Consider the following 12,980-nt stretch of genomic DNA (forward strand, 5'->3'; position numbering starts at 1 on the left):
ACTCTCAGGGGGGGACCAATTTCAAACTATGACAGATGTATGACACCGTAATCATCTCTCCTTCATTTCACTGCATTTGCAATCTTGGTACTGATTCTTCAGCAAGTATCTCTGGTTGTGCATCGTGAGGATTTGATGTGTACTGCCAGTACTCAGATGGAAATGAGACCCCCCCTGAGCTGTGGACATGTACTGCCTCATTTGGAAACTCCAAGAGACTTCATGAATTTAGTATAGACATTGCTGCTGCCCATCATACATTACATATATTTTAATCCCTCTCTCTATTCAGATCTCAAAAATCCTTTCTTTCCATCCAGAACTAATGCCCCTGCACCCAAAAGTATTAACTTTTCTAATCAGCCAAGATTCATGTTCAATATGAGACAAAAATCAACTTCTAACTTGTCCCACTTTTGACGCCTTATTTGACATTTAAATAATAAAACTTTGAATTAACTGTTAATTATTTGAGCATAACTTTTGCTTTAAATTGGTGGATAAATACACATGTATGTTATTATCTGTGTTTATGTTTTATTCGTTTGGGTGCTCACTAGCCTTACTCCATATACATTTTTGCTTATATGCCGTGGAGGGTAAGCACTTACTCTATCCTATTTCTGCCAGTCACATAGAGGAAAACAAGAAAATACTGCAACGACTTTTTGCTTTGTCTCTTTCCAAAAGTAAAGATTTACATAGTGTCTTTTTTTTTTCAGACAGAGATTTGTGTCCCCATCTCCCATAACAAGACCAGCATAAACCAGCACTCTATTAGTGGTACATAAAGAATGTAAGAGGACAAATCTCAGTACTTTGCCTATCTGCCACAGTCCTAATTTCCCGTAATGGCTACTGTACCAACTAACATGAGCACATTGTTTTGAAGTAAAAGCTGAAATTCTTTTTAGTTATGACTTAACACCCAAATTTTTGTTTCTTTTAGAATGGAAGATTGTTTTTCCATGGCAAGGGGGAAGAGTGCCTGTGCTCTCTTTGTCATATTGACCCAAGCAATAATGGTATCCAGTCCAGGCTCCTCTTTAATTGTCACCCGTGGTGGATACCTAAGGAATCATTAAAAGAACAAGGCAGATGCACAGCAATAGTCTCCTGTGGATGTGATATGCAGTACTGGGGCTGCCTGAAGAAGCAGTGTATGTTGTTAGACAAAGACATACAGGTGGCAAAACGGGACAGACTTTTGGTCGCACAAACTTTTCTTTGGGTTAGAACCATCTTTCAGTTAAGAAAAATTGTTTACCATTTGCTAAGATACTCCTTAATTAAACCAGCTCTGAAAGGAAGAAGACAGGAGCTTTATAATAGAGAAGACATTAATGACATTAAGGATGGGAGAAAGACTGGCATTTATGAGCTAAGTAAAAAGGAGAGACAATCACCTTACAATCTGTTGATTTGGAGAGAGGTAAGCAGAAGAGGTGGTGGTGTGTGGAAGCAGAAATAAATTACAATGTACTAGCAGACCAGCATCTCTGTTGAGTCCCCAGTTTTGGGTGTTGGGCAGAGTTAGGAAACCTAATTCCCATGTGCACTTCTGTCGGACAAGATCTGTAGTTTTCCTTAAGGATCAGGTCTGAAAGAGGAGAGGGAGAATGTCCTGTTTTGTGAGAAACATTCCCTCATCAACAGAGGTGTGTTTGGTCTCTAAAGATGGTTTGTGGGAGTTCCTGCTGGAGCTCAGTGGTCATTTTCAGCAGCAAAACTACAAAGAATACAGCCGTGCACAGGATGAAGTGTGTTGCAACCCTGGAACATCAAATGTAAGATCAGAGTATGCTGGTGATTTGATGGCAGGGAAAGTTCATTGCTGTAGTAGTGGACGGGCATCAACACATCTTAGATTTCTTGCTCAGGCACAGTTTAAACTTATCTGGTTTTGGACCACAGAGGATTAAGCTCTAATGATGAGTTTTGTGGTTTGGGGTGTTTGAAATGTAGGACAAGTGCTTCTGGGAAGATTCTTTTCCACACAGGATTTTCTTCTGTTATGTGAAAAATCATTAAACAGTTAAAACCAGCAAGTCCTAGGAACTTTTCTGAACTTACCAGCTCCCAGCCCTCCTACAACGCCTCCTCCATTCTCATTTCCACTTTTTCTTACTGAGCTGGTCTTACTGATACATCTGAACTTGCAGCACTTCTGAAGTTGCATTTAGCTTTTAGATAATTGCTGCATTTAGACAGTTACTGCTTCAGAACCAAATATAGCTTTTTATTCCAAAAATGTGTCTGCTTTTCCTTCTATACCAACTGGTCCAAAAAAAAATCCATTACCTACATGTACAAACCTCTTAATTACCTTTCCTGGATTGCATGATGCATTCCCAGGTCTGAAGAGGACAAGCAGAAAGCCAAGGAGGCTTTCTGAAACTAGTCAGAAATTCATACTCATTTTCTGTGAGAAAGAGCATATATACTTGTTCCTACCTAAAGATCCAGTGTTCAATCATTTTAGGATGAACAGGGAAACCATACTGCCATTTAGGGCTGGATATAAATTAGGTTTTGTGCTAGAAAAGAGTTACTAATTTTAATTACTGAATGTAGATCTGAAGAGAAAAATCTGTAGCTTAAAACTATAAATGCAATATTCAAGGAATCGAACTTTTTTCAGCAGAAGATGGAAAAAGATATTTGTGTGTATCATTTTTGAACTAAGGTTCTCTGAGAAAAGAGTTTTTGACAGAACTCAATGAACCTTAGTAAACAAGGACATCAGCAATCAACATATTTAAGGATGTGCAATTTCTAAACATGATCCCACTCCTGCAGTCGTTACACAGCATAGATTTTGCTATTAATTAGTTTGAATGTGGGACAGCACTACAGGGAGAAAGAAAGTGGCCTAAATAGCATGGTCCAAATTTTATGTGTAGCTATCCAAGAAACACGGATGTCTTCTATTAACCCTTGTCACCTGTGACAGCTAGAAATAACTGCTGGACATGTCTTACTCCTAATGGATTTTTGCAGCTCATTAGTATGTAAGGGGGAAAGGGTGAGAGCATGCTACAGAGAAGGAAGACAGCTGGCCAGAGAAGTTCCGTGCCTGGTTCAGCTCTGAGTGGCAAAATTAACCTTCTGACAAATACAAGGACATTCATATACACGATGCAGAGGCTTGGTTACTGAATGGAGAACCGGGTAGGGTTCTTCTCCTCTCCAGGAGCATAGTTTATTACTCTTATTCAATTAAGTAAATCCTCCATTCAGCCTCCATCATTTCTCTAGACTACGCTTTTCAGCAGCGCCAACAGGACCTCCATTCTGTTTGTGCAAAGGGGCTTCGGACATGCAGAAATGGACACTGTTGGTGGGCATGCTATGCCTAATTCACCCCCTCCCCAGAATACAGCAAAATTTTCAAAAGCCTGACGGGAGGTATTGCAAGTCACGGAGCATTCATCTTGAATTACTCTGGAAGAGCTGACCACTAGGCAGAGGGAGGAAGGGGAATGGGAAAGTCCTGCTGGGATTATTTTCGTATCTCAGGCTGCTGCTGTGGACACGATGGAAGGCGCAGATAACCCACTGGCAAAAGCTCTGAGGGGAGGCGAGTTTTGGCCACTCTCATATCGCGGTCTGAGCCCGCATGCTGCCGCCGCTCCTGCCCGCATCCCAAGTGACCGCAATAAACCCGTCTTCCCCATTTCAGCCCTGCACAGATGCCCCCTGCTCCCTGCTCACTGCTCCCCGGAGCAGAGCCCTGACAGCGGCGCGGCCTCCCCCTACCAACCCTGCCCTTCGCTGTGTGCCAAACATAGATCCTCCCGCCGGAATTAGCCGCCTGACCTCCGGGGAGGTGCCGGGACCCGGCCCCATAGGGGTGCGCCGCTCAACGGCCTCAACAATCGTCACCACCGGGGTACCCAAAAACACTCCCAGGAGAGCCGGGACCAACACGGCGCGGCCTCGACCCCCCGCTCTCCCCCCGCGGCGGGGCCCTTCCCTCGCACCGCCCCCGCCGCCTTTGTGCGCGGCGCGGGGCAGCCCCACGCCCGCCTGCGCCCGCCCCCGGGTGAGGCGTTGGGAGACGGTCCCTTACGCAGGAAAGTTCGGCGTCGGTTTCAAGGCTCCTCCCTCCGGTGAAGGCAGACTGCGGGGCGCCTGGAAACCGGTCGGAGGGAGCGCGGCGCGGCGAGGCGAGGGGCGCGGGCTCGAGGGGCCGGCACAAATGGTCAGGCGGCGGCGGCGGCGGCGGAGGCGGTGGCGATAGTCGGAGGCGCGGCGGTCGCTGCCGCCGGTGCGGGGAGAGCTGCGCGCTGCGCGCCGCGGCCGCGCGAGTGGCGACCGGGGCTGCCCCGTCCCTGCTCGCCGCTCCCTTCATGAGTCGCAAGTTCGGGCCGGGAGGAGCAGCGGCGGCGGCGGCGGCGGCGGCGGGGCGGCGAAAGCCCAGCAGGGCAGGCAGCACCGACTGAGCATGGCCGAGCGGCGCGGGCCGGCGGTGAGCGGCGGCGGGGAAGTTGGCGGCGGCCGGTGCCCGCGGCTGCCTCTGCTGCTGGTGTTACTCTGGGCGGCTGTGCTGCCGGCCGGGGGGCAGTCCAACGGCGAGCGGGGCATCTCCATCCCGGACCACGGCTACTGCCAGCCCATCTCCATCCCGCTCTGCACTGACATCGCCTACAACCAGACCATCATGCCCAACCTGCTGGGCCACACCAACCAGGAGGACGCGGGGCTGGAGGTGCACCAGTTTTACCCGCTGGTGAAGGTGCAGTGCTCGGCCGAGCTCAAGTTCTTCCTCTGCTCCATGTACGCGCCGGTGTGCACGGTGCTGGAGCAGGCCCTGCCGCCCTGCCGCTCCCTCTGCGAGCGGGCCCGCCAGGGCTGCGAGGCCCTCATGAACAAGTTCGGCTTCCAGTGGCCCGACACGCTGCGCTGCGAAAAGTTCCCCGTGCACGGGGCCGGCGAGCTGTGCGTGGGGCAGAACGCCTCCGAGCGCGGCACCCCCACGCCCGCCCTGCGCCCCGAGAGCTGGACCAGCAACCCCCACCGCGGGGGCGCCGGCGGCGGCCCCGGGGGCCCGGGGCCCGGCGAGCCCCGTGGGCGCTTCACCTGCCCGCGGGCGCTGAAGGTGCCTTCCTACCTGAACTACCGCTTTCTGGGGGAGAAGGACTGCGGGGCGCCCTGCGAACCCGGCCGCCTCTACGGGCTCATGTACTTCGGGCCCGAGGAGCTGCGCTTCTCCCGCACTTGGATCGGCATCTGGTCGGTGCTCTGCTGTGCCTCCACCCTCTTCACCGTCCTCACCTACCTGGTGGATATGAAGCGGTTCAGCTACCCTGAGCGGCCCATCATCTTCCTCTCGGGCTGCTACACGGCGGTGGCCGTGGCCTACATCGCCGGCTTCCTCCTGGAGGAGAGAGTGGTCTGCAACGAGCGCTTTGCCGAGGACGGCTCCCGCACCGTGGCGCAGGGCACGAAGCGGGAGGGTTGCACCATCCTCTTCATGATGCTCTATTTCTTTGGCATGGCCAGCTCCATCTGGTGGGTCATCCTCTCCCTCACCTGGTTCCTTGCTGCCGGCATGAAGTGGGGCCACGAGGCCATTGAGGCCAACTCCCAGTACTTTCACCTGGCTGCTTGGGCCGTGCCGGCCATCAAGACCATCACCATCCTGGCCCTGGGACAAGTGGATGGGGATGTTCTCAGCGGTGTCTGCTTTGTGGGCATCAACAACGTGGATGCCCTGCGGGGCTTCGTGCTGGCCCCCTTGTTCGTCTACCTGTTCATCGGCACCTCTTTTCTGCTGGCTGGCTTTGTGTCCCTCTTCCGGATCCGGACCATCATGAAGCACGACGGCACCAAGACAGAAAAGTTGGAGAAGCTCATGGTGAGGATAGGCATCTTCAGCGTCCTCTACACGGTGCCAGCCACCATCGTCATTGCCTGCTATTTTTACGAGCAAGCTTTTAGGGAACAGTGGGAGAGGAGCTGGGTCACACAGAGCTGTAAGAGCTATGCCATTCCCTGCCCCAACAACCACAGCAGCCACCACCCGCCTATGAGCCCTGACTTTACTGTCTTCATGATCAAGTATCTCATGACCTTAATTGTGGGCATCACCTCGGGCTTCTGGATCTGGTCTGGGAAAACCCTGAACTCCTGGAGGAAGTTTTACACCAGGCTCACCAACAGCAAGCAGGGCGAGACCACTGTCTGAGACCCCTGCCTGCCGGACCAGGGGGATGTGGGTGGCCAAAGGACCGAGGCTCTGCCTCGGGAAGCAGCTCCTTACCCAGCCTGGGCAAACTTTGGGGACCGCAAGTGTCTTCCGCAGGCGACAGGGAGCGGAGGACGAGCCGGGGGGACTCTGGGGCCCGGGACCGCCCAGCTCTGCCCTCCCCGCGCTGCTCGGGTTGTCTCCTGTAGGAGCTGAACGCATTGTCAGGTTGGGGGAGAGGGATGTAAATAGCCTCTGTAAGATTTTGTAAGTATATTTGTATTTAAATTGCAAAAAACCTCACTTTTTTAATTATTTAGGACACTTTTAACCCGTTTGCGGATTTTATTTCCTTGCCTCCCTCCCCCCCTTTTTTATTTAAAGAAAAAAAGGCTTTGGATTTGTATTTCGTAGGGCAGAATGGGAAAAGCTGCCGGTAAGAGAAACGAAAAAAAACCCTTTCTTCTCCCCCACACAGGTTTTGTAATGGCTTTGCTTGGAATTTCGGCTGCATCAGCAGCAGGGCCCGGAGCGGGGTTGCGGCCGCGGCCGGGGTCGCCTTCTGACCCGGGCTGGCTCCCGATCCCTACTCCGAGGTGGGGATGGGCAGGAGCGCCGCTTTCCGCCCTGGCCCCGTGTGGGGGAGGACGGACCCCATCCCGTCCCCCTACGGGGAGGACGTGGAGCCGCCTGGCCATGGCGCAGAGACAGCGCTGCACCGGGCCCCGGCCCCGCTGACCCCTCCGGGCCCTTCTCGGGAGATGCGAACATCATCCAGCCCTGCCAGGAGCGCGGCCGGTCTGGGGCGGCTGCGGGGCCCCACACGGCTCGGGAGGAGTTGACCCCGTTCCCTGTAGGAGTTGGGGTTCAGCACCGCCTGCACCTGTAGCACGTCCGATGGCTCAGGAGGTGGCTGGGGACAGAAAGACACCGAAATTCCCTCCTGCTCTGGTATTTTTTAAGCCCACTTTGCAGTCCGGGGGCGCTCCGCGGGTGCTCCCGCCGCCGCCTGCCCCGGTCCCTCCCCGCCTGGCTGCGGCCGGCTGGGGTCAGCAGGATCAGGAAATGCGGGCTCGGTGAAAAGAGCTCCGTCGGAATAAAACGCAGCGTTCAGTTTGAGGCTTTTGTTGATACACCCTCCCCTCCCCCCCAATTATATTGATACACCGGCTCTTCATATGGGAAACATTGGAGCCGTTGCCATTCTTCTGAATTGTAATTCATTGAGATTTAATTCGTTACACATTATGAGGGTGTGATGATTTTTGCCAGTAGTAAAAACGACGGAAGGGAAAGCAGAAAACCATAATGTTTAAGCACTCTGGTGAGATGTGAGACTTGAAAGAATCTCTGCTTTCTTTTCCCTGTCTTATTTTCGGTCCAGTAATAACATTGCATACTGCAAGGATAAGATACCATGTGTGCAGTATATCTACTACCTTGTATGCTCCTGGATGTGTGGGATTGTGCTTCTAATACATAAAAAAAGTTAAAGATTAAATTGTAACTTTCGACAGATGCATTTGAATATGTAGACCTCTGTATGAAAAACAGCAGAATGCTTCTCTCCTGATTGTATTGTTTTAAACTTTTTTTTAATATTACAAATGCCTGTATTTAGGTTCATAAACATTATCTATGGCTACCATACCCTGAAATGCAAAATTATTTTAATTTGGTATGCATTTATTTCTGTTCATTATCACAAGATCATCTATATTTATAGAGGAATAGAAATTTATATATATTAAATACCATATTTTTAATTTCTCTGAAATAAATTGAGGTTTTGTACAAAACTGTCTTGTCCCTTTATGTATTCTTCTGATGAACTTAAATACTCTCTGAAAGCAGTGTATATGCTACAAGATGTGTGGGATTCCTTTTTTCTTAGGTTGAGTTCACAGTAACAAGCTGGAATTCAGTGTAGGAATTCATTGTGCATTTTGTTTTTTTATTTCTGGGCCAGTCTAGATTAATCCTTCAAAAGAAGTAATGTAAACTGTTCAAAATCTCTGACAGGTTATGGTCGGTGGTGTGAAATCTAAGAAGAGATCTGCTATATGGCAGGAGAAGAAAGAAGCTCACCAGTTCTTTTTTTTTTTTGGTGTTTTTATTTTGGTTGTAGAAAAGGGTTCTCTCAACTTAGCCTTTCTTCTCCCTTTCGTACTAAAATACAAAAAAAAAGATATTTTCTTATAATGATATTCTGCTTAAAATGACACTCGGACTATGTTGCAATATTGTCAGAACATTTTAATGAGTAAAATAGTTTTGTTCTGTTGAATTTTGAATGTTTGGTTAATCCAGAGTTAAACAATAGTTTAACTGGACAGTTTAAATGGAAGCATTTCAGATCTGTGGAAAGTACGCACATTCTTTAATCTTTCAACACAACACATTCTTTTTTTTTTTTTCTTTTTCTGTAATTCATTTTTCAAAGTGCCATTCTGTAAGTGTGGGTTTGTTAGGAAAGACTGAAAGACTGGTTAATTTTTAGTGTTACGAGCTAGTAAAGCATTTCATTATGTAGATCTGGAGGCAGATGTAAATGATTTTTGGCTTGTTTACTTTTTTCAAATCATGATGCATAAACAAACAGAGGGAACTAAGGGAAGCTTAGCAGAATTTCTCTAAGGTGAGGCAAGGGGGCAGGGTTTTGTCATTATTTTAAAATTTGTTTTACATAAACATAGTTCCTGCTTTCTCAGATATTTGGACAATTTTCTCAAGTATTTTCCCCCCTTCTGGTTTTTTTTTGGGGGGTGGATATTTTACCATTTAAAATTTTGCTAGTCATCACTCTGCTAATGACCTGAAGTACAAGCTATTCACTTTCAGTTGCAGTGGAATTCTTTTTTGTCAGTGTATAATTACATTTCAGCCGTTTTGAATGATCTGTTTTCTTGCAGCAGAATGTAGGTGATTTATTTATGCATGGGAGAACACAGTTATTTGTAACAGGAGATCTTGTATTTATGGTAGGGATGGGAGAACCAACTTTTAAAAAATAATTCTCAAAAGCGAATAATGGAATTGTTTCTGCAAAAAGTAAAATGTCAGTATTTGCAGTTCATTATTTGCAGCACATATGGATCTCCTTCAGCTCCTTGGAATTTTTTTTTTCATAGATTGCAGAGGTGAAGCTCCATGTTCAGTCTTGGTTATTTTAATAAATATACTAGAGAGCACAATATGATCATAAATCAATTGAAAGAGCACCCCCTGCTTTTTCATTTGCTAATTTTTGTGACCCTTCACAGGGCTGTAATTTGCAAATGTCACAGTCATTACTGAATGCTGTGGTGCTATCTGTATGACTCACCTACCTTTTTATACTTTCATTTCTCAACGCATAATGGTATTTCAGACGCTTTATTAATATAATACAAAGGTGGGTTTTGCATGGGTATATAGCAGTTATCAGTAATGTTTTACCTCACTGTTAAAAACAAATCTATCCATTGCTCCAGGGAGTTCAGTTAGGATTTTTTACAACATAGTCTGGGTAATTGATGTGCCATGATTACCAGAGAAAGCATCACTGTATATAAAGAAGCGGTTTTGCCCACTTCTCCTGTCCCTGACAAGAAGGTTAATATAAGAACAAAACTGGTATAACAAAGTTTGTTGGGCTGAAGTTCTAGTTAAGGCATTCTGTAGTCAGCAACTTTACTTTCTCTCATGGGATATATTTATAGACTGAAATGAAGGGGCACTCAGAATCACCATTCCCCCAAAGAGATCTGTAGCCTGAAGAGCTGGGGATGTTGATTTACTGTTCATCCTTCAGTAATAGTAATTCTCTTTAATGTAGTGGCAAATTTGTGGTATTGGAATGAAATTATATGCTGTTTCCATAACAAATCCTATTGGGAAGGAGAAGGATTTCTGGTTTGTTCACACAGTAGCGCCCAGAATTTCTGGTATATGTGTATGCTTTTGCCTGTTGTGTTTAGTTTTGGTTTTGTTGTTTTTTTTTTTTAATAAGAGAGGCAAGGCTGCAATCTAGTAGGCCTGAATTCTGCCCTCTGGATGATGCCCACAGTTCTGCTGCCATCCCATTGCTTATTGTTGGACGCAAGTGCAATTACAGGTGGTGCTGAGGATCCCTTTCATTTAAAAGAACAATATTTGCACATTTTTAAAAATTATTATTCAAAGGGATGATAATTAGGCATGAGAAGAGACTGCTGTATATTTACAGGATGTGTATTTTTCAGAGTGGGCTTTGGACTAGTGTCTCATCAGTCTTTTGCCAATCCCAGTCACATGAGACAACTTTCAGACACGATGATCCTTTTGAAAGGGTGTGCGCCCCGCAGCTGACCAGAGAAAGTAATCATGGTTTGGCATGACTTGCATAGTTTAAAATTATTGAGGGTACTCTTGCAAAAAGTTTACATTTGTGTGACATGACTCCTCCTCCGCAGTGCTGCATGGCCTCAGAAAGAGTTTCAGCAAGCAAACCTCAGGACAGCTGAAGAGGTGATAAGTAAGAGTTTAAATGCTGACCTATAAAAATAAGGAAACTGAGGTAAGGCTCTGTTTTCATCACAAATTTACCCTCTAGTGCTCAGGCACTGGAATTGCATTATATTTGACAGATCTTTCCAATGACAGCACTACAAAACTGGCAATACTGTGCAAAATCAGTTATGAATATCAGCCCCTTCCCCCTTTTTAATTCTCCTAGGTTTTTATTAGTTGTTGTTTACACTTACTGGACTCAGAGCATCATTGCTCTGCATGTTGTGCAAACTTGGAGTGAATGGATCATATGGATTCTGAATTCAAATATTTATTAAAAAATGCAAGTGCGTTATATGCTTGGTCCCATTAGAAGAACTGGTCGCTCTTATGTCCGTATCTATGAGAGTTTTTTGTATTTGTAAGTCTCTTGCCTCTATTGTTCATCAGTTGAGCTGAAAGGCTTAGGCAATGATTCACGCTCATTTGGAGAAGGAGAACTTTGTTTTTCTTGCTGTGGACTAATCCCCTTGCTGTTTCTGTGTTTACAGCATACAAGTGTCACCAGAGAAACACTTTGTTCTGAAGCTCCTGATCAATTTTGGAATAGCAATACCATAATTTATAAACAGGTTCGGGGATTTAGGAAGCTGAGGCTTTGGTTTTTACAGTTTATTTTTTAGAAGTCTACAAGAATTTTAAGATGTGAAACAGCTTCTTAAGGACAAACTAAGCATGTCAGGATTAGGTCCTGGATGCATTGCAAGCATTATGAGTCCCATATTCATTTGAGAGTAGCCCAGCGATGGTGTTAAAGCAGATAAGATAAGCCCTATAAGAAAAAAAGAAAGGCATAATTGCATTTATTTGCCAGCTGAAATTCACTCTGCACCTTTTGTCATTTGAGGTCACTAAATGGAGAAGCAAATATAATTTCTGTCATATGGGAGAAATTTCAGTGAATTAGCAAAATAGACCTTAATAAGCAGTATGTAATTGCAAGTGCAATTACAAAGCAATACCAGTTTGATAGTTCAGTTGTAGACAATGCTTTTCAAAAATTTAAATGCTTTAAAACGTGCTGATTTTGTAGGCCATGGCAACTGTGTTTCAGATCCCAACTTGTGTTTAGTCTAAACTTCCAGTGTAACCACATTAGAGAGTCTTCCAGGCATGAGGTCTTGCCCTTGTTTGCATTCAAATCAGCAGCATTAAGTATTAAGCTTATCTTGAGGTTGAGTAAATAAACTTTAGTTTTCTACTCAGACAACACTTAATGAAGACCACATTCAGCCACCAACCTCTTGTGAAATGCTGCTGGCTTGAGACCCCAAAAGCCTTGCCTTTTGCCTGTATCCCAAGGCTTTGTTGCAGTGCTTGAAAGTATAGGACATGATCGAACTTCACTAAGGTGAAAACTTCATAATAACCATTAAACTGATGTAACCATGCTGCACTGAGAGGCTTCTGTCAACCACCATGTAAAGTATTTTTGATGGATTATCTTCAAAATAATTTCTTCAGAAATGTTGAAGTAACAGACTTCTATTTGCAATTAGCTGTCATTTGAACAGTTGCCTTATTAACGGTCTGCAACATTTAATAAGGGGTTATCCTAAGCTAACATATAATGCTACCCTATATCAATAGTGCAACACACTAGGTGAAACTTGTCCACCTTATAGTATCACCAGGATCCCTTTGGGTGAGGAGAACAGTATTTTTGTCTAGTTCTAGTATAACTTGGCTATTATTAATTACTTGCCGCAACACAAATTTAGAAATAATTTATCATGGGGTAATTGAAAAACAAAGATCACAAGAAAAATCAAAAAATTGCATATATCCCTCAGGTGGGATGTTGATGCTGTTTTGTTGCATATTTGTCTGTATAATACAGATCCTTTATAACTGCCAGTGCTAGTCTCACTGGCTGTGTTTATGTGAGACTAACAGGATGACTCACGGATGCTCTATGACTTGTTGTGTTGTCTTGTTCAGGTTAACTGCTATTGTTTTGTTACTGGTAACTTGTGTGACCTCCACAACCAGGCTCTGAGTACTGCAGAAGTTAAGGACAGGACTGCTAGCCACAGGAGTGTGTAGTCCATTTGAATAAGACAAGGGAATGTCAGCCTCCCCCCCAGCCCCTTCCCCACCCCTGGTTCAATGCCTGCAGCTCCACTGGGCACTGGTCGGTCACTCTCCCTCAGAGGCAATGTTGGCCTTACTCCAACCATTGCCAGAATATAAGTTGCTCAGATCCCCATTTATTGTTGAGAACTGACTGTGCAGTGTTCATCACATTCATCAAAAAATC

The 12,980-nt window shown here is 46.0% G+C and overlaps 1 protein-coding gene across 1 annotated transcript; it reads left to right on the top strand.

Annotated features, from left to right (window-relative positions):
- The first annotated feature begins 4,216 nt into the window (after positions 1-4,216).
- On the top strand, positions 4,217-8,477 carry FZD1 (frizzled class receptor 1). The gene is made up of 2 exons (XM_017817785.1): positions 4,217-6,457; positions 6,669-8,477. The coding sequence occupies exon 1, from the start codon at positions 4,448-4,450 to the stop codon at positions 6,188-6,190; it is 1,743 nt and encodes a 580-aa protein (XP_017673274.1). The 5' UTR covers positions 4,217-4,447; the 3' UTR covers positions 6,191-6,457; positions 6,669-8,477.
- The last annotated feature ends 4,503 nt before the right edge of the window (positions 8,478-12,980 follow it).

This window comes from Lepidothrix coronata, unplaced genomic scaffold (assembly GCF_001604755.1).
Source record: "Lepidothrix coronata isolate B3197 unplaced genomic scaffold, Lepidothrix_coronata-1.0 Scaffold62, whole genome shotgun sequence".
NCBI lineage: Eukaryota > Metazoa > Chordata > Aves > Passeriformes > Pipridae > Lepidothrix > Lepidothrix coronata.

What these genes read in the sequence shown, in the direction of transcription:
- FZD1 (XM_017817785.1), top strand. Translation starts at nt 4,448, where the DNA reads ATGGCCGAGCGGCGCGGGCCGGCGGTGAGCGGCGGCGGGGAAGTTGGC.